The sequence below is a fragment of the Schistocerca gregaria genome, chromosome X, assembly GCF_023897955.1.
Source record: "Schistocerca gregaria isolate iqSchGreg1 chromosome X, iqSchGreg1.2, whole genome shotgun sequence".
NCBI classification, from domain to species: domain Eukaryota; kingdom Metazoa; phylum Arthropoda; class Insecta; order Orthoptera; family Acrididae; genus Schistocerca; species Schistocerca gregaria.
The window spans coordinates 719,269,046-719,293,761 of NC_064931.1; the positions used below are offsets into that span (position 1 = coordinate 719,269,046).

General features: G+C 39.6%; 1 protein-coding gene across 4 annotated transcripts in view; it reads left to right on the forward strand.

The window, feature by feature from the left end:
* LOC126299216 (isochorismatase domain-containing protein 1-like) overlaps positions 1-20,680 on the forward strand; it is a 43,791-nt gene extending 23,111 nt beyond the window's left edge. Inside the window, exons 3-6 of one of the 4 annotated variants that reach the window (XR_007552744.1) lie at positions 3,330-3,446; positions 15,036-15,184; positions 15,369-15,500; positions 15,621-17,320. Coding sequence is in view for 3 of the 4 variants with exons in the window: in XM_049990999.1 (XP_049846956.1) it covers positions 3,330-3,446; positions 15,036-15,184; positions 15,621-15,645 (291 nt within the window). In the remaining variant the exon portion in view is untranslated. Of the gene's footprint in view, positions 1-3,329; positions 3,447-15,035; positions 15,185-15,368 lie in introns of all 4 variants that reach the window. The other 3 variants (XM_049991000.1, XM_049991001.1, XM_049990999.1) reach the window with 3 other exon arrangements.
* The last annotated feature ends 4,036 nt before the right edge of the window (positions 20,681-24,716 follow it).

Sequence of the window (24,716 nt, forward strand, 5' to 3'; positions counted from 1 at the left end):
TTGGCTTCAGTAGGTATCAATCCACTGTCAACAATCTGATCCAATTGAAGGTGGCTATAAAACAAGCTTGTACATGAATAATTGTTTGATAAGCCAAAGGCATGCAACACTACATGGAGTGACAATGTTCTGAGACAGCTCCACTAATGGAGCACCTGGCTATATCCATGTGGTCCTTCCCATCCCATTCTTCTTGCAGGTGTAACGTTGGTGAAGTTTAGTCTGACATGTGTGAACAGGAATATTTTAAGGGCAATCCTCTTTTCCCACTGACATAAAAAGTCTAACAGTTATACGTGAGAGTCCAATTCAGTGCCCATTATTTGTCTACAGCTTCACAATTTTCTGTTTCTTCTCCAACCCTGCCTCAACAACTTGCCATTACCAACTCACAGTTTGGAAGTTGGAGCAGATGGCTGCTGAGACAGCTTTTTATTTTCTACAGATAAGAGTATGTGGGTTGGGGGTCTGAAAATACTCAATGCAAGATTATTAGCACCCTTGTGAAAACAGTGTGGATTAAATATTTGGATCACACACACACACACACACACACACACACACACACACACACACACACACACACACACACACACACACAGTGGATAAATTAAGAATGAAGGGAATAAAGGTGATGTGACCATTTCTGATAAATGGTACATTATGTTTCTTGACTGTCCCAGTAACCACCAAAATATCTAGACATGAACATATGTGTTCCATATATCTATCAAATGAAGAGGTTTTCACTGACCTATTGATGTGGCCCTCCACACCTCCACACTAGATGATGACTATACCAAGGACTACCTTAACATCTGACTCCACTGGCTAAACTGTGGTGGTGCCCAGTAGGAATCCACCAAGGTGTGTGCTGAGCTAGATAAATTGACTGACTGTTTCTACATGGACGAACATTATTAACCATGCTGTTTGGAGAAACTGTCACACCGTTTTCAGATCACCAAAAGAATCTTGTGTATTGGTGAAGTAAGGAACAAAAGAGACATGCAGACTGTAGTGGAATATTTTACCATTTTTCAATCACATTATGTAAGATACAAAACTTTGTTCAAATATTGCTTCTCCTGCAACATGAGATCAGACTTCTAACTGATTGGATGTAACATGCTATTGCCACTTACCAGTCAGCACAACGGTATTCTCTGAGGTCTTTGATAAAAGGATTCCAACAGGCAGTATCCCAGAGCAGACTCTTCAGTTAAATGACATTCTGTATAGGGGTTGTGGTTGCAGATTGTGAAGATTTAAGGAATTCCTAGTTTTCACAATATGGTTACATTATTGTTTAAAATGAATTGGTTTTTTATTTTTATTTATTTATTTATTTTACTGCTGTCAGTATTGTATGGCACAGATATTAGGCTTCTTTGATTATCTCTTCAGTATGTTGAAATTTTCACAAGAATGAGTATAAATGCTGTTACTACATTATTTAATAAGTAGAATGAATTTCGGAAGGAAGAAAAGGGAAATTAAGGAACTGTGAATAGAAAAATGAATCCTTAAGCTATAGGAAAAAGCATTGTGGAATGTTAATGGGAAAAGGAAAGATGGGGTTGGGGGGGTGGGGAGGGTGCATTTGTTTGATAAAGAAAGAGAATTATGTGGGAGAATGGTTGAGGTGCTCATGATGAGTGAGCTCTTGACTTTTGTGTTCTTATAATAAAATGATGTGAAGATCAATGTGTTTCTCATTTTGGAATTGTAATCTCATTGGGAGCAAGCATGTTCTGAGTATATATTATCTGTTTTCATATTGAAAGATGGATATCAATGCCTATATGTTATGTAGAATTTATGTCTCTGTTCTGGTGTTTATGTATTGCTTGTAGATTAGGAAATGAAATTTAAGATTTCTCTCTGCCATAAAATAATCAGTGTAACTAAAATCAGAAGAGACTGTATTTATGTATGCATGCTTAGAACTTTTAAAGTTACTTTCAAATAATTTTCTAAGTTTGGATTTCATGCTTTTAGAGTTGTAATAAATGGGAAAATTACTTATGAATGTTATGTCAGGTCATATCCAAGCAAAAACTGCTACTGTATGCAAACAAGATAAAATGTAGAACAAACATATTGTTCCAGTGTTTCTTTTCCCTTACCTATTATTAGAAAAATCTTGAGAAAAATTGCCTCTTTTGCAGAGTGCATTTCTTTATTGCATGTAAAAGGTTTTTTTTGTATGTAACAGACATTTATGTAGGTGTTTTGTGTGACGTGTATTTAATTCTGATGAACTCATTGCCATTAACAGGGAGTAAAGAGGGGGAAAAATCTCTACAGGGAGTGAAAAATAGCCACAATACACCGGTCTTATGGAGCAACTGCTGGTTGTAGGTATGGCAACAGAAATCCCTGATAATATAAGTTGCGATTTTGTAGACTGAATCTGATATCATTGTAATGGGAGATGAGTAAGGAAGTCCATTGTTTCTGTTAGGTCCTGACAATTTAGCAGACAAATATCAGTGGTGAGAAGACATAATAATAAATCACTGAAACAGCCTTGCATTTACTTTTTTCATTTAATGCATGGAAGGGTTCATGACAGATGCAGTATATTAGGTGAGTCAACTTGAAATTATTTATAATTTGTTCAGTCCGTGCTTGCTTACTCTAAACAGAAAGTGACTGAAAAATAGAGAAAAAATTTATTATTATTATATTCTGTTGTTGAGTGTGTGCACCATGCAGCATGCTACAGCTTTCCAAGTGATAACAGTGATTAGTATTAATCCTCCTGGAAGCTGTCCCTTTGGCTCTTATCAGCTTAGTGCTGTCAGGATTTATTTCTACTAAAATGAAATTATCACATGCTACATTATTTTTGTGGGAGAAGCCATTTCCTTAAATCACAGTTTTCAATAGAAGGTACAACAGTTTTCCATGTAGGACATCAGAGAAGAAAATGCTTCAAAAGTAATAAAATGCATTTTCCTAGCTTTCCTTCATACAGCTGTGGATCATCAGTCGTATCTGTCCTTTCAGACATGCATGTAAGTTTTTCTTGCTTGTCATCACCAGTCACCACATACGTAATATTTGTAATTTATTGGTTTCATTTATGTAAATGTGTTATTGTCTGCATCAACTCTGTTGTCACAATTTTTATAAACTGTACTTTCTTCAGTTAAGTTTATTTTGAAATTCTAGAAAAAACATGTTGTCGTTAAGTATTTCATTATTATACTTACATTAAATAATAATTAGAGATTTGTCCAAGAAATGTTTAAAAAGATATCTTGTGTGACATACATGTCATATTTAAGAAATGAAGTCTTTTTTGTTTTTCATTGTTATAGGCTCATGTTTGTGTGGAACAAACTGCAGCAGAGTTACTAGCCCATGGTATGCAGGTGCATGTTGTCGCTGACTGTACATCGTCACGGTCACAAGAAGATCGTTTCTTGGCTCTTCATGTAAGTAGCATTTATTAAAATGCCATTAAAATATCATCATCTTTTCACTTCAAGTAAATACTTTATAAATACTGAAGTGTCATTTAGGAAATCTCCCTCCCTCCCTCCCCCCTCCTCCTCCCATTGTGTGTGTGTGTGTGTGTGTGTGTGTGTGTGTGTGTGTGTGTGTGTGTGTGTGTGTGTTCTAAATTGTTTATACATCTACATCTACATGACTACTCTGCAATTCACATTTAAGTGCTTGGCAGAGGGTTCATCGAACCACAATCATACTATCTCTCTACTCTTCCACTCCCGAACAGCGAGCGGGAAAAACGAACACCTAAACCTTTCTGTTCGAGCTCTGATTTCTCTTATTTTATTTTGATGATCATTCCTACCTATGTAGGTTGGGCTCAACAAAATATTTTCGCATTTGGAAGAGAAAGTTGGTGACTGAAATTTCGTAAAAAGGTCTCGCCGTGACGAAAAACGTCTATGCTGTAATGACTTCCATCCCAACTTGTGTATCATATCTACCACACTCCCTCCCCTATAACGTGATAATACAACACGAGCTGCCCTTTTTTGCACCCTTTCGATGTCCTCCGTCAATCCCACCTGGTAAGGATCCCACACCGCGCAGCAATATTCTAACAGAGGACGAACGAGTGTAGTGTAAGCTGTCTCTTTAGTCGACTTGTTGCATCTTCTAAGTGTCCTGCCAATGAAACGCAACCCTGTGGCTCGCCTTCCCGACAATATTATCTATGTAGTCCTTCCAACTGAAGTTGTTCGTAATTTTAACACCCAGGTACTTAGTTGAATTGACAGCCTTGAGAATTGTACTATTTATCGAGTAATCGAATTCCAACGGATTTCTTTTGGAACTCATGTGGATCATCTCACACTTTTCGTTATTTAGCGTCAACTGCCACCTGACACACCATACAGCAATCTTTTCTAAATCGCTTTGCAACTGATACTGGTCTTCGGATGACCTTACTAGACGGTAAATTACAGCATCATCTGCGAACAATCTAAGAGAACTGCTCAGATTGTCACCCAGGTCATTTATATAGATCAGGAACAGCAGAGGTCCCAGGACGCTTCCCTGGTTAACACCTGATATCACTTCAGTTTTACTCGATGATTTGCCGTCTATTACTACGAACTGCGACCTTCCTGACAGGAAATCGACTACTTAGCTGTGACATAAACAATTTAATAATCACCATTTTAATTTTTTTGAATGATAGAAAAACAGAAAAGTGGTTTTGCTCTGAGCTGATGTCAATCTGAGTGTAAAAACAGTGTCTTGAATGATTTGACCCAGACACAAAAAGTCACTCATGTATTTTGAACATGCCTGGTATTAGACTGCATTCTGCCCTGCCAAATGTGTTTTCTTAGATATATAGCTTAATGCAGATGAGAAACAACATAGTTTGATATGTGCATCATGTGTGGTACTTGGGCAACATTTTATATAACCAAACTGCAATCAGTCAGCAAAATTTGAAATTTTGAAAAGAAGTGTGAAGAATGAAGCAGTTGCCAAAGATGGACTGTGTGGAAACTTGTTTCACTACTGTGACCTTACTCACAAGCATACAACAATACTGAATATGCACACTCCTGGATCATTCTTACATGTCCGATCTGCCATTATACAGATTTTTTTCTCTTCCTGAGATTGAAAGAAATAATGTATGGGCATCATTTTAAGTCTTAGCCCCTGTATATGCCTAATAGAAGAGTTGCTGAATGACTTAAGTTTGTTAATAGATGAATCTTTCCATACCGCTTATATAAGCACTATTTTGAATTCTAATAGTATATGGCTAAGCCATTTCTCTGCAAGATCCTTTCTCTCATGTCTTCTAGTTCAGCAAGATATGCCCGACAGCTTCTATGAAATCTGGAAAGCAGGAGAGAGATAATGGCAGAAGTGAAGCTGTGAGGTCAAGTCATGAGTCATACTTGGATAGCTCAGTCAATAAGAGCAATGCCTATTAAAGGAAAAGCTCCACATTCCAATTCTTGTATGGCTCATAATCTGCAGAAAGTTTCAAATCTGAAACAATTAAAAAATGTCAGAGAAAAAACACAAACAAAATTACATTTATATAATGGTGGAAGTGAAGTTTTGAGGGTGGGTTGTGAGTCATGCTTGGGCAGCTCAGTCAATAGAGCACTTGCATGCAAAAGGCCAAGGTCCAGAGTTCGAGTCCCTGTCAAGCACACAGTTTTAATCTGCCAGGAAGTTTCAGTTACAGCATGTTGAGGTGATAAGTAGGACAAAAGTTGTTGGAGTTGGTCAAAGCCATAGAGATGAAACAGATTTTTATTTGAATATTTTTCTGGTCTTTTAGCAGTAGTCTCATTTTGTGCAAGGTATTTCATGTTAAAAAGTACATAGTACAGTAAATCCCACTTTTACACTTTTCAAGAGACTTAAAAAATTTGTGAAAAATGCAGGAAAATGTAATATATGGGAAATAGCTTTTTAAGCAGAAGAAGTTATGTGTAAAATTCTCCACCCCCCTCCCCCTCCCTCCTGCATTTTCTTAGTTTTTGCATGATATATTTACATAATAGGGACTCATTTACTATCTAATAAAGGTCATCTGATTTTTGTACTATGTTTAGCCACTGATGTGACATTTACTAACACTTTTATATAACAAATGCGACTAAAAATTATGTATTTTGGAGAAAGCAAACTCAGCACCCACCTTGTTGATTTATGTATTTGTGAAGTAAAGGTGCCGTATTTTTTGTAGACTGCAAATATAAATTTTGCAGTCTACAGAAAATGCAGTTCAGGTGTACAGCGCATTAAAGAGCTCTCCTAAATGCATCATTTTTAGTGTAACTTGTCCAGCAAAATTGACGTCAGTGGATGAACACTGTATGCTGAACATATCAAGCAGTTTGCCGTTTTGTAAGGGAAAGTGCATGAAATATTGTGAAGTGCATTAAATATGGCACTACACTATGGATCAATCTGTCACCACAGTCTTTGACATTCACTGGCATTGCCAACTTGTAACAAAGCAGCAGACAGGCACATGAACAAAACACACAAACACACACACAGAATTATGAGCTTTCGCAACTGGCAGTTGCTTCGTCAGGAAAGAGGGAAGGAGAGGGAAAAATGAAAGGATGTGGGTTTTAAGGGAGAGGGTAAGGAGTCATTCCAATCCCGGGAGCGGAAAGTCTTTCCGCTCCCGGGATTGGAATGACTCCTTACCCTCTCCCTTAAAACCCATATATATATATATATATTTCCATGACTTACCAAGCGGAAAAGCGCCGGTAGATAGGCACAATAAAAAAACACACAAACACACACACAAAATTACGAGCTTTCGCAACAGGCGGTTGCTTCATCAGGAAAGAGGGAAGGGGAGGGAAAGATGAAAGGATGTGGGTTTTAAGGGAGAGGGTAAGGAGTCATTCCAATCCCGGGAGCGGAAAGACTTACCTTAGGGGGAAAAAAGGATAGGTATACACTCGCGCGCACACACACACACACACACACACACACACACACACACACACATATCCATCCACACATATACAGACACAAAATGTCTACTTGTGTCTGTGTATGTGCGGATGGATATGTGTGTGTGTGCGCGCGAGTGTACACCTGTCTTTTTTTCCCCCTAAGGTAAGTCTTTCTGCTCCGGGGATTGGAATGACTGCTTACCCTCTCCCTTAAAAATGCACTTTCATTCGTGACAACATTGTCATTAACGTGTAGGAAATCTTGCACTGGATACTCCAACTGCAGCTTTCCTCACAGTGAAGCAAGTAGAGTTTCAGTGTCATCATTATTACTCTTAGCTGGTGTGTCAGATCCATTTACTTCATCTGCTTGAATGACTACTGCTTTTCACAATCAGTTGGACATGGTTGTCTTCTTCACCTCTGTCCATGCCTTGGAAATATAATGCAAAACGGAGGCTTCCAACAAAATTATTGCCTTCTTCATAATGGCTTTCCTGTGGTAAGCTTTAAAGACATGGATAATACCCAAATCCAAAGGCTGCAATTTGCTGTGCAATTCAATTTAGGAAACTTGAACTGTGCATTAAATAAGCTTTTATTTTTTGGATGTGCAGGTCAACAATCCACAAACAAGAGAATTCTTGTGACATGGCTATGCAGTTGCTTCTCGAATAATTCCAATGTCATCTGCACTTTATTGGCACAGTAGTTTATTGGCAGTATTTTTGTAACTTCTTAACAATATAGTTCTCTGATTTGCCAACCTCGAACAGTTTAATTTTTTCTGAGCCGTCAGTGTTTGTACCTAACATTACTGTCATGCAAACTTTATTGTTTTTCCCTGCATGGCAGTTTTTGTTTTGTAATCTGCCTTTATGTGATTCACTAAAAGTTTTTATATTTACCCTGTTTCCTTTGTCATATACAATTTTGTACACAAGATAGTACTGCTTCTTGAACCTTTCAATCTACCCTTTAGATGTGGAGAAGTCCTCGATTCCAAGCACACTGACTACATTCAGTGCCCTTTTTGCGCAACTCACACTGTTCATGGGGTGTTCCAGGCACTTGCTGTCTGAAACAAGTTCTTTGTAATTTCTTTCAGTTCTGCATAATTAGAATAACTGGCATATTTCATGTTTTTTGGAATTTGGACCACTGATACTTGCACTTTCCAAAATAGTCTTTGTTTTTAATGATAGTGTTCAGCGTAGACACAGGTATTCTTAAACTCTGTGTTTGTGCAACATGTGTTCTGTGATTAACTTCAACTCTTTTAAGAATTTTTACTCTCTCTTCCATCAAAAGGGTTTTCGTGTGAGTGACACTACACAGTACACACAATTAACTTTTGGCATGGCAATTAACAAACAATAATATAAGGATACTACTTGTTGTATAGCACACAGTATTGAAAGCTAAGGTTGGTAGTGACAAGAAACAAATGAATGTTCATCAGGAGTCGCACCTTCCTCCGACTTCTATTGAAGCAATTCCTCCCATCAGCTACCACACCAAGTAATGCTTGGCAGCAACAGGAGACAAAGCACAAATTGTTCTGACTTGAACTGATTCAGACCTGCTGAGTAGAGCACCTAGGTGTCAAAAATGTTGACTGCATGATGTTTGTAAACACTACTTGAAGGTCAGTGCCATGTCAGCATCATTTTATGTCAATTACTTCAGTTTTTTTCTTCAAGAAAATTGTTTCATAAAGAATAACTCACCAGAAAATTGCAATTATGTTAAGGCAAAAATGGCTGTGGATAAACATTGTGTACATAAGAAATTTGACAGGAGTGGTAAACTATTTTCTAAACACGTGGAAAGACGTTAATTCCGGGAATGTAAAAGTGGGTTATCTTTGTGTAATATTGTGGTTTGTTTTCTGCCATGCATGTGCTATTTTCTTCTTTATTCTCTCTCTCTTCAGTTTAGCTATTTGCATGTTCCATCTATCATAATTGCAATCTTTCACTATGATTTGAAATGAAATGAGCCAGTTTTACAATAATTCATAAAAAAATGTTGCAATAAAGTAGGGAATCTTAATGAAATCTCCACTGCTATGACAAAGTGTGTTTCTTGATTGAATTTTCATTGTTAATAGTGAATCTACATTATTCTCATCTTTTAGTTTACACATTTTGAGCCACAAGAGGTGATTGAGAAGGTAAACTTCTTTGCCAAGATCAGCAATAGTAACCTTTATTCTTGATGAATGGTTTCATTAATCAGTATTACCATCTTCAGATCCAGAAGGCATTTATGCAGTGCAACTATATACAAAACAACTGTAATATATGATATCAGGTAAAAAAAGAAAAGAAAAAGTAAGTATGACATACCTTGACAGACAGATTTTTGCACATTTTTAAAATAGCAGTAAAATTGCTTTTTCTCATGAATTAGCAATTATGTAAGACTAGAAGACAGATGCATTGGCATATCAAAATTAAAACAACTGTGTACACAGTTATTCACCACATACACATCTGTCTCATATCACCCCCTTTGGAGCACATCATTGCAGCCAGGGCACTACTAAGCTGGTAGGCACTGACCAGTAAAGGACAAACATTGACAATTGCACCCACAGGTGCTGGAAGTTCGGCCATATGTCTTCCTACTGTACTTCCAGCATCCCATGCCGAGATTGCGGAAGCCCATCGCATCCCAGTACTCCATGTGCCCTGCCTCCCGTCTGTGTCAACTGTGTAGAGCACCATTCGCCTTGCTCGCCAGACTGCAGGATTCTCCAGAAAAAAAGGAAAGTCGGGAGTACAAGATCCTGGACTGACTGACCTACACTGAGGCTAAGAGAAAATTTGAATGCCTTCATCCTGTGTATGTGACATCACCTTACAGCACCGCTGCAACAGTTCTGGCGCTATCAGCTCTGCCAACTCCAGTCACCTCTCAGAGCCAGAAGACTACACCTGCCCCCTTGATGCTGGGGGGCATTTCCCTCCCTGTTCATCCTGCACCACCTACTTCGGGATCTACACTTCCCCCCTCCCCCCAACCATTGGTGACGTCCATCCCCACTTCTAAGCCGGAGAATTGTAAGTCTTCTTCAGCTTCTCTTGCTAGGAAGGGTTCCATTGGGTCACTCCCTTCCCAGGTTTCTGCTAGTGGGAAAGATGACATCCACCAGTGGCTGAAGAGCCCAAAAGCAGCTGGTCATAGGGCTTCACGCTCATCCCCAGTCCCAGAGACTGAGCCAGTGTAGTCCCAGCCAGGGAAACCCAAGGAGCAGCAAGAGAAATCCAAAAATAAGACCTCTAAGACCAAGGAAATTGCAGTGCCACCCACACCATCGCTACCTACAAGCTCTGTGTCTGAGGATGGCTTGGAGATTTTGGCATCCGCTGAGGACCTAGATCTCGCCAGATCCTCAGACACAATGGTTATAGACTGCTCAGGCAATAAGTCGGTGGCAGCAGGTGATTCTGAGGTGTAAAATACCTCATTGAATGTTCCATGCCTTCCCAGTCTCACGATGACATCATCCTCTTGTGGAATTGCGGCAGTTTTTTCCACCACCTGGCTGAGCTACGGCAACTGTTAAGCTTTACATCTGCTATCTGCATTGCCCTCCAGGAAACCTGGTTCCCGACAATGCAGACCCCTGCCCTCTGCGGCTGTAAGGGATATTACAGGAACCGTAGCGACTATAATCGAGTGTCAGGTGGAGTCTGCGTTTATGTCCTAAACTCAGTCTGCAGTGAACCTGTGCCCTTTCAAACCCCTCTTGAAGCTGTGGCTGTCAGAATAAGGATGACACAGGAAATAACTGCTTGCAATGTTTATCTTCCTCTAGATGGTGCATTCATTACCCCTGAATATACTAGCTGCACTAATTGATCAACTCCCTAAACCTTTCCTACTTTTGGGAGATTTTAACGCTCATAACCCCTTGTGGGGTGTCACCGTGCTTACTGGCCGAGGCAGAGATGTCAAAATTTATTGTCTCAGTTCGACCTCTGCCTCTTAAATACTGGGGCCACCACACGTTTCAGTGTGGCTCATGGTAGTTACTCAGCCATCCCAGGGCTTCTCCCATCTGTCCACTGGAGATCACATGACGACCTGTGTGGTAGTGACCACTTCTCGATCTTCCTGTCACTGCCCCAGCATCAAGCCCAAGGACACCTGCCCAGATGGGCTTTAAACAAGGCGGACTGGGAAACTTTCACCTCTGCTGTAACCGTTGAATCTCACCCACACGGTAACGTCTATGTGATGGTTGAGCAGATGACTGCAACAATTGTTTATGTGGCAATAAACCCAAGCCCTCACTCTTTAGGGTGCCTGGGGCGTAAGGCAGTCCCTTGGTGGTTCCTGGAAATCACTGAAAATTAAGGAACATCAGCGAGCTTTGCAGCAGCATAAGCGCCACCCTTCCCTGGAGCACCTCATAGCCTTTAAATGACTCCATGCCTGCCAACTTATGAAATGACGGAAGCAGGAGTTTTTGGGGAGATACGTCTCGACCATTGGGTGCTATACGTCACCTTCCCAAGTCTGGGCAAAGATTAAATGTTTTTTTTGGTACCAGACCCCAACAGGTGTTACCATAAATGGCTTGTTATCTACAGACACAAACAAGATTGCCAAGCAGTTTGCTCGAGCCTCTGCGTAGGAGAATTACTCTCCAGCCTTTCACACTCTCAAACGGCAGCTGGAAGGGGACTTCCTCTCATTCGCTACATGCCACAGTGAATCCTATAACACCCCATTTACAGAGTGGGAGCTCCTCAGTGCCCTTGCACATTGCCTCGACACAGCTCCTGTGCCTGATCGGGTCCACAGCCGGATGATTAAACATCTCTCATCTGACTGCAAGTGACATCTCCTCATTTTCAACCGGATCTGGTGCGATGGCATCTTCCTTTGCAATGGCGGGAGAGCACCATCATTTCAGTGCCCAAACCCATTAAAAACCCGCTTGATGTGGATAGCTATCGGCCCATCTGCCTCACCAACATTGTTTGTAATCTGCTGGAATGTATGGTATGTCAGCAGTTGGGTTAGGTCCTGGGGTCACGTGGCCTACTGGCTCCATGTCAGGGCAGCTTCCGCCATGGTCGCTCTACCACTGATTACCTTGTGTTGCTAGAGTCTGCCATCCAAATAGCCTTTTCCAGGCGTAAACACCTGGTCGCTGTCTTCTTTGATTTATGAAAAGCGTATGACACGACCTGGTGACATCATATCCTTTCCACATTGTATGAGTGGTCCGCTCCCAATTTTTATCCAAAATTTCCTGTCACTCCATACTTTCCATGTCCAAATTGGTGCCTGCCATAATTCCATCCATAACCAGGGGAATCGAGTCACACAGGGCTCTGGATTGAGAGTCTCTCCATTTTTAGTGTCAATTAACGCTCTAGCAGCAGCTGTTGGGCCCTCCATCTCACCTTCTCTGTATGCAGACGACTTCTGCATTTCGTGCTGCTGCTTCAGTACTGGTGTTGCTGAGCATCGCCTACAGGGAGCCATCCACAAGGCGCAGTCATGGGCTCTAGCCCATGGCTGTCAGTTTTGAGCCACAAAGTCGTGTGTCATGCACTTCTGTTGGCATTGTACCGTTCATCTGGACACAGAACTTTACGTTCATGACGATCCACTCACTGTAGTGGAGACATATCGATTCTTAGGACTGTTTTTTTGATGCCTGATTGACTTGGCTTCCTCATCTTCATCAGCTTAAGCAGGAGTGCTGGCAGCACCTCAATGCCCTCCATTGCCTGAGCAATGCCAGTTGGGTTGCAGATCGCTCTACACTCCTGCGACTCTACAGAGCCCTTGTCCAATCCCGAAATGACTATGGGAGTGTGGTTTATGGTTTGGCAGTGCCCTCAGTTTTGCATTACTTGACCTTGTGTACCACTGCAGGGTTTGACTAGCGACAGGAGCTTTTAGGATGAGTCTGGTGACTAGTGTACTGTTGGAGACTGGTGTCCCTCCATTGGAAATCAGATGTGCACAACTGCTTGCCAGTTACATAGCACACATTCGTAGTTTTCCTGAGCATCCGAATTACTGTCTCCTTTTCCCGCCCACAGCAGTCCATCTCCTGCTTAGGCGGCCTAGGTCAGGGCTAACAATTGCAGTTCGCATGTGGTCTCTTCTCTCCAAACTGGAGTCCTTTTTACCACATCTGGTTGCGGTCCATTCACGTACACCTCCGTGGTGAATGCCCCGGCCGCAGCTTCATCTGGAACTTTCACGTGGCCCTATTGACTGCGTTACCCCTGCGGCTCTCCGCTGTCACTTCCTCTTGATTCTTGACGTGTTCCAGGGCTCAGAAGTGGTTTACACCAACGTCTTGATGGCTGATGGTCGCTTTGGCTTTGCCTACATTCATGGCGGCCGCATTGAATAGCATTCCTTACCCAATGGCTGCAGTGTATTCGCTCCACAGCTGGTAGCCATTTCTCGTGCACTTCAGTATCTCTGTTCATGCCCTGGGGAGACTTCTTTTATGTACTGACTCCTTGAGCAGCCTGAAAAGTATCGACCAGTGCTACCATCATCATCCTTTGGTAGCGTCCATCCGGAGTCCATCTATGCCCTGGAATGGCCCAGTCGTTTAGTGGTGTTCATCTGGACCCGTGGACACATCGGAATCCTAGGAAATGAACTTGCTGACAGGATGGCCAAACAGGCTACACGGAAACCGCTTCTGGAGATGGGCATCCCCATAAGTGATGTATGTTCGTTATTACGCCGCAAGGTTTTTCAGTTTTGGTAGACGGAATGGAACAATCTCAGTACACACAACAAACTGTGAGCAGTTTAGGTGACCACAAATGTGTGGAAGTCCTCAATGAGAGCCTCTCGCAGGGACTCTGTGGTTCTCTACTGGCTCCGCATTGGCCATTCCTGGGCGACTCGTGGCTATCTCCTGTGCTGTGAAGACCTACCTCAGTGTCAGTGTGGCACCTGGTTGATAGTAGCCCATATTCTGGTGCCTTGTCCCACTTTGACTGCCCAGGGTTGAAATCTTGGGTTACCGGACTCGTTGCTGCTCATTTTACCTGACAATGCCTCATTGGCTGATTTAGTTTTACGTTTTATTCATGAGAATGGGTTTTATCATTTGATCCAAGTTTTAGCGCATGTCCGTTGTCCCTCTGTGTCCTCCACCCTAGTGCTTTTAGGGTGGAAGTTTTAATGTGTTGCAGAGTGGTTGGCTTTTCCTTTTTAATTTTGTGGTCGGCCAGCCACTATAATCTCCTTTCTTGTTTTACTCTCTTCTAACTGTTTCTTGCATCTCTCTGTTGTTTGCTTGTCCTCTTTTGTTCCTTTTAGTGGTAGTTGCCTTTCCTTCGTTCTTGTGGTCTCTCCTTTCTTTTTGTTTGGTGTTATATGTTTTGTCTGTTTTATTCTCACACTTGTGGCATTGTTTTATTAGGAACAAGGGACCAATGACCTCGTAGTTTGATCCACCCCCCTCTCTTTTAAACCTACCTACCAGCCAGCCAGTAGCCTTTACTGGTCACTGCCTGCCAGTGTCGCAGCACCCTGGTAGCGGTGATGTGCTCCCTTGTGATTGATATAAGACAGATATGTGTGGTGAATAACTGTGTATATAGTTGTTTTAATTCTGATGTGCTGATGTATCAAGCTTCTAGTCTGTTACACACCTGCCAATTTGTGAGAAATAGCACTTCCACTGTTCTTTTAAGAAATATGCAATATTTGTTGTATTTTTTTTCTTTTACACTGTACCTGATCGTGCATATTACAATTGTTTTCTATACAGTCATATAAATGCTTTCCAGATCTGAAGGTAGTAACACTGATTACTGAAACCAGTTATTGAGAGTAAAAGTTATTATTACTGATCTTAGCACCTTTTTTATTGTCAAAGTTATGGTGTACTGCGTCACTGTTTGCACTTCAGCTTGTGTTTATCATATTGAAACAGTTTGCTTTGAGTAAATTGCATTTTATATTTGAATGTTTGAAATGTTTTGAATGAATGCGATTTTAATTCATAAATGTCTTTGTAAAGTTCAAATTAATGATCTTGTATTTTTCATTAAATACAACTGAATTTATTTTGGTTTGCTTTAGAGAATGAGTCAGATGGGTTGTTACATCACCACCAGTGAAACAGTTATATTCAAATTGCTTGGTGATAAGAACCATCCTAAGTTTGCTGAAATAAGGCCATTGATCAAAACTCCATCACCACCAACGGGATTGGTTAATTACTCTAAAATGTAAGCATTAAGATCATCTATATTTGCCTCAACATTTCTCTTAATAGTGTTGAGAGAAACTTTTTTTTTTCATTGAAATATGCATGGTTTGTTGGATATTATTTGTTGTTAATTAATTATTTAGTCTTCTTAAAATAGATGAATTGTGTGAAAATTCTTCCTGATTGTTCATTCAATTTTTTAGGTGTAACTAGTATATCCACTGAAGGGGCACTACTGCTTTGTATTAAATTCTTGTCATGTGTGGATTCCAGAAATATTTGGGTAGAGGGAAATCAGTAAAAATTTATGGAACAAGTTGATGTTCTTGTACTTGGTGAGAATACAATGATGCATGCAATTTGATTATCTGTTGCTATTGAACAAGATTGTGCTGTGATAATTGTAACATAATTAGTATCTTCAGTAAAAAACACCTAATTCAACTCCTTTACAGGGAGGGTAAGGACATGATCACATAGAAGAAAAGAAAAAGCAGAAAAGGAAATGTCATTGAATTTAACTGCATTCATTATCAGTAATTCTGACTGAAATGTTAACCAGTGCTAATAAGTTATCCTTATTGCACCTACTCAATGTTTTTCCATGTCAAGTATTTCATTTCATTTTTAACTACCACATTATAGACTTAAGTTTTGTATGAAAATATGATTTCCATATCAGATTGTCAATCATTTTCCTTTTTATTGTAGACATATACAGAACAGTTTCTGGCCACTATTTAGTTATTGTGTTACCAGATGTTGTGTAGTTCGTATGATTTTGCCACAAATATATGCAATTAAACCTGCATTAGCTATCATTATATAACTGAAATTACAAGTGAGTTCAACATAATACAAATTTTGATTATGTTGTCATTGTCCTGCCTTCAAAATAATTTGTATTAGTGACTTTTGTAAACAGTTTGGGGAAGCTCACAGTACAGTTTAATTTCCAGTGAGAAATATGCCCAATTTTCTCCATGCAGCTTGCTTTAAAAATAAACAGTGATGGTGATGGATTTAACATTGATTGTTCATGTATCTTGAAAGATACTGATTTATAATTTCAGCAGCCATAAAATGGTTTGTGTTATTTGATTAGTTAAATAAGTGCAAGTAAATATTGTGTAATAAGAAATTATATCATGGAATTAAGATATTACAACAGTGGTGGTATATTTTATTTTGTTCAAATTAGTATCAGGACAAGAAAGACTAAGACAGCAGAGAATGAGTAATATTATTCATTGTCTCAATGTAATTTGATGTTATTTCATATATGTGTGGCATATTCTCAGTGGTGCTTAAATTAAGTGTTCTACACAGTTACAAGAATAACTTTGGTTCATTGTTAAATTACACACCTACATGTGAGAAAATAATGTAAAAAATTGCATTGAAATATTAAGCTAATTTTTTTTAATAATTTGATACAGAAATGTAAAATACTTAATGAAAAAATAAATTTAACTTCATTTAATGGGCATTACAAAGCATACAAAGAAAAATTCCTTTTGTAGATTTCAGATATGAGACAGAGCTAAGAATAGAAATATGATTTACCATAAGGGCATGTCATTTCAATGCTGGTTGTGTTGTTGCACATTAAAATCAGACATTACAAGGATCAGAAATGAATTGGAGCACCAACATACACATTAAGAATAGAAGTTATAAAATTAGTAGTGATGGAAACATCAAGCAAACATCCACATTTGCTGAGGTGGATAAGTAACTCACAGAATGGCAAACTGATGTCGAAGGCTTTATTTGTTTAGATTGATATTTGTACCTCCCAAAGACAACACAAAAAATGCAAAAGGAATAATAGTTGTGTGTGTGTGTGTGTGTGTGTGTGTGTGTGTGTGTGTGTGTGTGTCTTAAGTATGTAGAGTACCTTTTCCAAGCTTTCATTTTTTGCTGGTTACCTGTTTATATGAGCAGCTTTGCTCTCAAATGATTTAAGAGTTTTGAATGTTCATTGTAAGGCTTGTTTGTAATATTTAAGTAATAAAAAAATTCTTCAGCAATTATTTTCTGGGATTTCCTGCCCTCTGCCATTTGTAACTAGTTACTGCTGGAATAGTCCACACCAGTGAATGAAATGATTCATATTCATGAAAAATAAACAAATAAAACACACATAAATCTGCATATTTGTTTTAATGGAGCAATGTGTAAGTAATATTGATGTATTACAGGTGATATGCTTCTGCACTTCATCAGCCTGATGTCTGGCTCATCCAGCAAGCTACTGAGGAGGGCAGTATAGGTTAGCATGAAATGCGAGACATTGCCTGACTTGACATTTTCCATGTGTACAAAGCATTCAGAGAAATGTAAATCATGCTAAATGGTGGAAAAAGGATAGAGCACTATTAGTACTGTACTTGCAATGGGAGTAATGGGGTTTAAATACCCATACATGTTGAATCAGAGTGTGTGCGCAGTTTCTAATGATCATGTCTTCAGTGAGACACAAACCATTAATTTCACTCATCATTTAGATCCCACAAAATTGTCAAGTATCCCAGTCAGTATAAACTGTACAAATGTTTTGTAAACAATCTATTTTGTGCACAAATGGCAGTTGTACTGTATCTTCTTACATCATGAGAGCCTGCCAGATAAGTGTGCGATATGATTTTTTCAGTGTTGATTAATGAATAATTTAGTCAAAGACTACTACATTTTTACATTTTGTATGGTGAAGAATTTAATGTTGCTCTCCAGTAGGAGCTAGTTGTCAGTGTCCGAACATGAACTGCCTCATCAACCTGCAATTTATTACACTAAGCTGTTGTACAGTGAGACACTTGAATGAATGGTGCATAGAAAAAGAGTCCTGGTATTATGCAATATTTCAAGAGCTTTGCCAACTGACATGCAAACATCCAAGAAGTGACTGTGCAAAAACTGAATCAGTCTGCATGGACACCTTAGCCGTAATTGATAAGAGTGCAACAGTTCTGTAGTTGGGTATTATTCCTTTGTGTCATTACAAGAACGTACTGCCATGAGCAGATGCTGGCTGCCAAGGGATGTGATGAAGTACTTGCTGGAACTGGACAAGTCTCTTTGGAATCTTCATGGCAGTCTGGAATCTCCTTATGAGGCTGCAGTGAATCTGTATGCTGCCACATCATGACCCCTCTCTCACTTCCTTATAGGGAAGCTGGAAAAATGCTGTCAGCCCATAGGATCAGAACATACTGGCTATGGCACAGACTGGAGGGTGAGGAAGTTATTTGTGAACTGACCACAGTTGCTTGGACCTGCCCCATAGATGGCTGCATATAGAGGCTGCTTCATTTCCAAGTCTGTTAATGGTTGGTGCTGTGATGATGTCATCAACTGGCTACAACAGGGCAGTTGGGTAGGTGGCAGATGTGTCTTAATGTTATCTGGCCCAAAAGGTCTTTTCAGGGTGAAACTGATGTGGCAGATGACTCCTATGCTACAATTGTGATGTGATGTGAGAAATGGCAATATTTTGAGGTTCAAGTTCCAGGGGTGACCTGAAAGGTTGGCCTTTGATGTCAAATGGTGCTTGTAACCTTCCACCTATTCACCAGTTTTGTAGCACTTTTACAAGTTGTGTGAAGGTACAAAGTCAACATCTCTAGATAATAGGGCTTTCTGCAATGGTGGCTGGTGAAGCTGACACCATGACTTACATCCTCCTGTTTTGTTGGACAGGTCTCTGGACTCAGTGACACTGTAACCTGCAAAACCCATCTGTCTACCTTTTACTGCATGCATTCTTCCATCGTTGAAATCCTTTTGGTGACACATTTGTAACATGGAAACCCACATTACATCTGCAGGAAGACCCACAATCCACCACGTAAAAACTAATCCTGACCTTAACATCTTACATACCAACAAAGGCTCTACTGCTGTGGCTATGAACTACTGGAATTGCTTTACTTGGCTGAGGGCTTTCACCACTGTCAGACACCAGTTCCTCCTGAAATCCTTAGGTCCATTCCAGAACCCACCTACCCCCCCCCCCCCCCCTCTCTCTCTCTCTCTCTCTCTCTCTCTCTCTCTCTCTCTCTCTCTCTCTCTCTCAACACCTTCTGCATATTACCTGCAACCAACCCTATATGAAAGACACCAATAATTTCCTCCTCAGACTGTCCACAGCTTTTGTCACTCTACCTCTTGGTGGCCTGCTTATATTGTTCAGCTAAACACAGTGTTGACTTGTATTTCAACAATTTTTCTGGCACCGTAATTAGATAAATATGATTTTTTACTTCCTGTATAATGTTTTATCCTATCCTAAATGGTAACTGGCATTGATCATGCTTACTTCTTTAGATAGAGTGTTAATTATGTGTAGGCTCATAAACTTTATTGATATATAAGAAAATATTCATGGATGGCTGATGTAACTGTAATAAGATTGATGTGTGGCTGGTATGGCTTTGAACTTTGTACCTCTGTATCCACAAATACACTATTGCATACCTGTGTTTCTTGTTTTAATGTAATTAGGTTGTGATATGGCAGTGTAGTTTTAGCATTTTCTATGTCTTTATTATTTTCAACCTGCGTTTTTATTGTATGTAATTGGCATATGGTGTTTTAATACTCAGCCTGTAACATCTACAAATTAGCTTTTTCATAAGTGTATTGGTAAGACTACACAAGGAGAGCTGTCAGAGTTTTTGGGATCTTGTAAAGATCAGTTATCTGGATTGTAATAACAGTAAGTTCAGTACAAATTACTCATTAAATACATGTATTAGTGCATTTTTAAGCATACGATTAAAGGTATCACTTTCCTTTATGTGTTAGTCCAGAAAACATGAAAAGATCCTAAGATCAGGTTGTAGTTATATAGTTGTTTAAGTTTTGGCGCACTCAACTTAGAGAATCCCATTTAATTGTTCTGTTTTTCTATCCAACAATTTAATTTGTGTGTGTCCATTCATTATTAACTTCATATTTCCAGAAAGTAGCATAAATCTGAAGTTATAATTTTATTAGATAAATAAAAAATCTACTCACCAAGTGGTGGCAGTTCACACACACACACACAAAAGAAGGTTATGATTATGCAATCTTTCAGAGCCATTGGCTACTTCTTCCAGCAGAAGGGTAGAAGGGGAAGGAAGAGGGCTGTAGGAGAAGGACTGGAGAGGTCTAGAGAAAGGGGTAGATTTTGAAATTTCACCCAGAACCACTGGTCGGGGGGGGGGGGGGGGGGGACTTACCAGACAGTAAGCTGAAGCTGAAGGCTTGCATAATTATAACCTCCTTTTATGTGTGTGTTCCACCACCGCTTGTTGAGTAGAATTTTTATCTACCAAATTATATTATACTGTCAATAAGTGATTGTAAATCTTAAGTTGTTTGATTTAGAATCTCACGCACTAGTTGTTTATGTGCAGTTTACATACAGTAAAGTTACATTCTGTTGTGATTATAATAATTCACAGATACTCAGTTGAGTGAGTGCTAAGTTGTTGTTGTAAGAGGAAATAAATAACTTTTTACATTATATCATACACCTGAAGTGCTTAGGACTGAATTTTGCTGCGGTTCCATCCCGCGTCCGGCCATCCTGATTTAGGTTTTCCGTGATTTCCCTAAATCGCTCCAGGCAAATGCCGGGATGGTTCCTTTCAAAGGGCATGGCCGACTTCCTTCCCCGTCCTTCCCTAACCCGGTGAGACCGATGACCTCGCTGTCTGGTCTCCTTCACGAAAACCAACCAACCAACTGAATTTTGCTGCTCATAAATAATGGAGATGCATGTAGTGTAAAGTGTGTTAAGTGATTTATTTATATTTTTAAGCTTGTAATCTGTGTTACAATCCATGATAAGTGTGGATGTTGCTGTAGGATAGTCAAAGAGGGAGTGTTATGGGTAGACTGTGGGTTGGAATTTCACTGGAGTGATTGTAGTGGGGTACTGAAACTCGATGAGGTTCTTCCAAGGATCTGTAGGTTTTGCAAAAAAGACAAAGAGAATCACTGAGCGGTAGGCTGAGATTTGTGCCCTTCAGGAGGTATTAGATCATAAGAAATTTGAACTAGATAGGTCGAAGGAGGTAAAAGATGCTGGGAACTGGGTAAGGGTAACAAGCTACAGATGAAAGGGGAGCAGCTCTTCATCCATACTTGAGCTAACGGCATTGAATAAATTTGACTTATGACCTGAAGCAGGAGATCACAGTAGGGCACAACAGATTTCTAGCAAAGAAACTCAATGTAGGCTGGTACCAAAAGAGAATAGGAAGAAGAGGGTCTTGCTGCTAGGTAGTAGCCATGGGAGGGATTTAGGCCAGATGGTATGGGACAAATTAGGAAAAGGGTACCAGGCCACAAGCATTGTGAAGCCAAGTGCTTGCCATAGTCAGGTGACAGCGGACATTGAGAACTTGTGCAAAGATTTTAGCGAAGAGGCTCAGGTTATTATAGTAGGTGGAGCAGGGAACAGTCTGACTAAGAACATTAATTACGGCATCAGGGTTGACCTGGATGAATTAAGAATAGCAAATACACACACAAATGTGAGTTTTGTGAAAGTCCTGCAGCACAATGACTAGTTCTGGGTTAATACTGGTGTGAGCCATGTGGATACTGAGTTGAGGAGGTTGCTGCTGACTGAAATGAAATCTCATATGAGTGCAGTGCCTGATGTTACAATTGGGAGATGGGGATATACTATACATGGCTTACACCTGAGTAGGAGAGGGAAAGACAGGTTGACTGAGCTTCTTGCAGATGGTATATGGAGGGCCACCATCACACATAGCAAGATCCCTGTGGTTACTGGTGTCAGAGGGGCACCTTAGAATCAGGATTCAGGCACCATATTTTGAAAGAAGAGAAAATCATGGAAGAGCCCATAAAAATGCTTAAGAATGAACAGAAAATTAAGCTTACTTTATTTCTTCAAAAAATTAGGTGATTGAGTAGTAAGGTAGAAGAGATTCTTATTTGTTTGGAAAATTTAGAGAGGTCTGAAAAGATAAACAATGTGTGCCTGTGTGAGCACCACATAACCACAGGTTTCGATAAGTTACATTTAAAAGATTTACTCTATAGCAGCATATTCACGCAAAACTAATACGGGAAAAGGAGGAGTTGTTACATATATTAAGAGAGAACATGAGTTCAAAGACATTGGTTCAAGTATACTTTGTAGTGATCAGCACATAATACTAAGTACATACAGAACACTTTCAGGAAACATTAACCTCTTCATAAAAAATCTGGAAGCTTTGTTGTCTCATCTCACAGTAAAAGATAAGGAAATAGTGGTTCCCAGTGACTTTAATGTGGGCTTATTTAACAATGCTGGCAGTGAACAATTATTACAGTTAGTAACACTATCATTCAATTTAATTCTTACAGTGAACTTTGTAACTAGGGTACATATATACTCTGAGACTGATGTTTATATATTTATAGGAAAATCTAGGCAACAAAGTCATATCACAAAATCAATAGTAAATGGACATGCAGCATCTTATGTTAAAAGTTGAAACTTGTCAGGATAAATAATTATTAACTCTGAATACAGGAGGTAATAAATTGGCCAAAAGTTGAGAATTTTAGGAGCTTACTCAAAGACATGAACTGGATAGATGTTTACAATACTTAGCTGTTAACTGTTGAGGTGATATTTTTGTAACACAACTGGTGAAGTTGGGTTATATATACCCAATAATTTCCATGGCCCTCATACTTCAATGGTGAAGGAGAAATGAAAAATTTCTACATACATTGCAAAAGTAACTTTTATTGACATCTCTGAACAACTTCTGGCAGCAGAAAATTATTTAAAATTGTTTACAGTGAACAGAATAGACAATTTTTCAAATTTTGCAACATGTCATGAAATACATATATCTGCAGATTTTTTATAAACAAATAAACCAAATTTGAATATTACAGTATAAAGCAACAATGAACCTTTATAAAAGCACATTATTTTTTGACAAGTTATTACACACAGAAGAATTGGCAAGCCATTACTCTACACAATCTTGGCATACAGGAATTGTGCAGGCTCCGCAAATCGGTACATTGCAGGTGTTACAGACCTTTTACGTTTTTCTGTCGGAGTCTGGTGGGCACTTCTTACACCTCACTTGTTTGCCCAAGTCTCGTCTGGCTTCACATGGAACTGGTATCTTCAGAATTCTGCTGATGTTTAGCCGCAATTCACGGGGCAAATGATCATTTTGAAGTCGACGCTTGAGATGAGGGTCTACGCGTTCCGTGGCAAGATTTTTGATGTATTCCAATCTGTTTAGCTCTGGATTCCCTGGGAATCCACGGTAGATAACATAGACATTCACTAAGCTAATGTTCAATAGAGTGAAAAATATGGCTAATGCTCATCGCATTGTGCATCAACTTGTTGAGTATACTGTGCATTTCTCATCTAAGGTGTCGACCCCACCTTTTGTGTTGTTATAAGAGGCAGTGATTTCTGGTTTCTGGATCAGTTGACTGGGTATGGTGTATTGATGCTACAAGTAGGATGGCCTTGCCTTTCTTTGGCACATACGAGAGTAGTGTTGTCTCCTATGTGAAACCGTAGAGAGCTTCTCCTACTTCTCTTTCTTTGGCAGGTAAAAATTATTTCGGTATTTCTTGTTAATTTTTTTGCAGTGTTCCTACGTATTTCAAGCCAATTATTTGCTGTGATATTGTGGTTACTTCCGATAAAGGGTTTGGTCAATTGCAACACTGCTTGAGTTGGCTTGGAAAATTTCTTCTCCTCATCAGTGAATGTTCTGCCATCACTATCCTTTCCAGAGTAAATGTAGGCGTTTAGCAAGTAGTGGGTTTTTGCATCTGCCAAAGCCATTATTTTGAGTCCATATTTTCTAGGTTTGCTGGTGATATACATTTTAAAGTGGCATCGACCACAAAAGCCCACCAACATTTCGTCAATGCAAGCGACCATTCCAATTGAGTAACTAGCCATGCAGTTTTTCATAAACTCTTGGAAAACTCATTTTATAAGAGCTGCTGCATCACATTTTTTCCTCACATCTCTGTCTGAGACATCATCAAAACGTATACTGAGCAGTAACACCAAGACCCTCTTCAGTGACATTGTACAACGAAAAATATCACGACCAGTTCCGTCAGCTTAAACATAGCTTGAAGATCTTCATTATTAGATTTGAAGATGGCTGTGAACATGAAAATCCCCAAAAAAGCCTTGAACTCGATCAGATCCAAGTCTTTGTAGCCAGTTCTTGTATCATCAGACAACTTTTCCCTCAATAGGCTCAATTTTTTATTGGTTTTCAGAATTATTTCATTCAGTATTCTCTCACTAAAAAGTAGCGTCCAAGCAGTCTAGGGTCTACAAATCTGACCAAAGACTTGAGCAGGGCCAATTATTCCTGGTAAATGTGAAATGATATTATGTTTCCTTGTGCGAACATTTGAAGCTGGAGGTTTTTTGGACCATAGGAAATGGTTCTTCCCATAATACTTCTTTCGCTCGTATTGACGATTCTGCCTTTTTGAAAGGGGTTTGTTTTCATCTGATGATGATGTGTCTG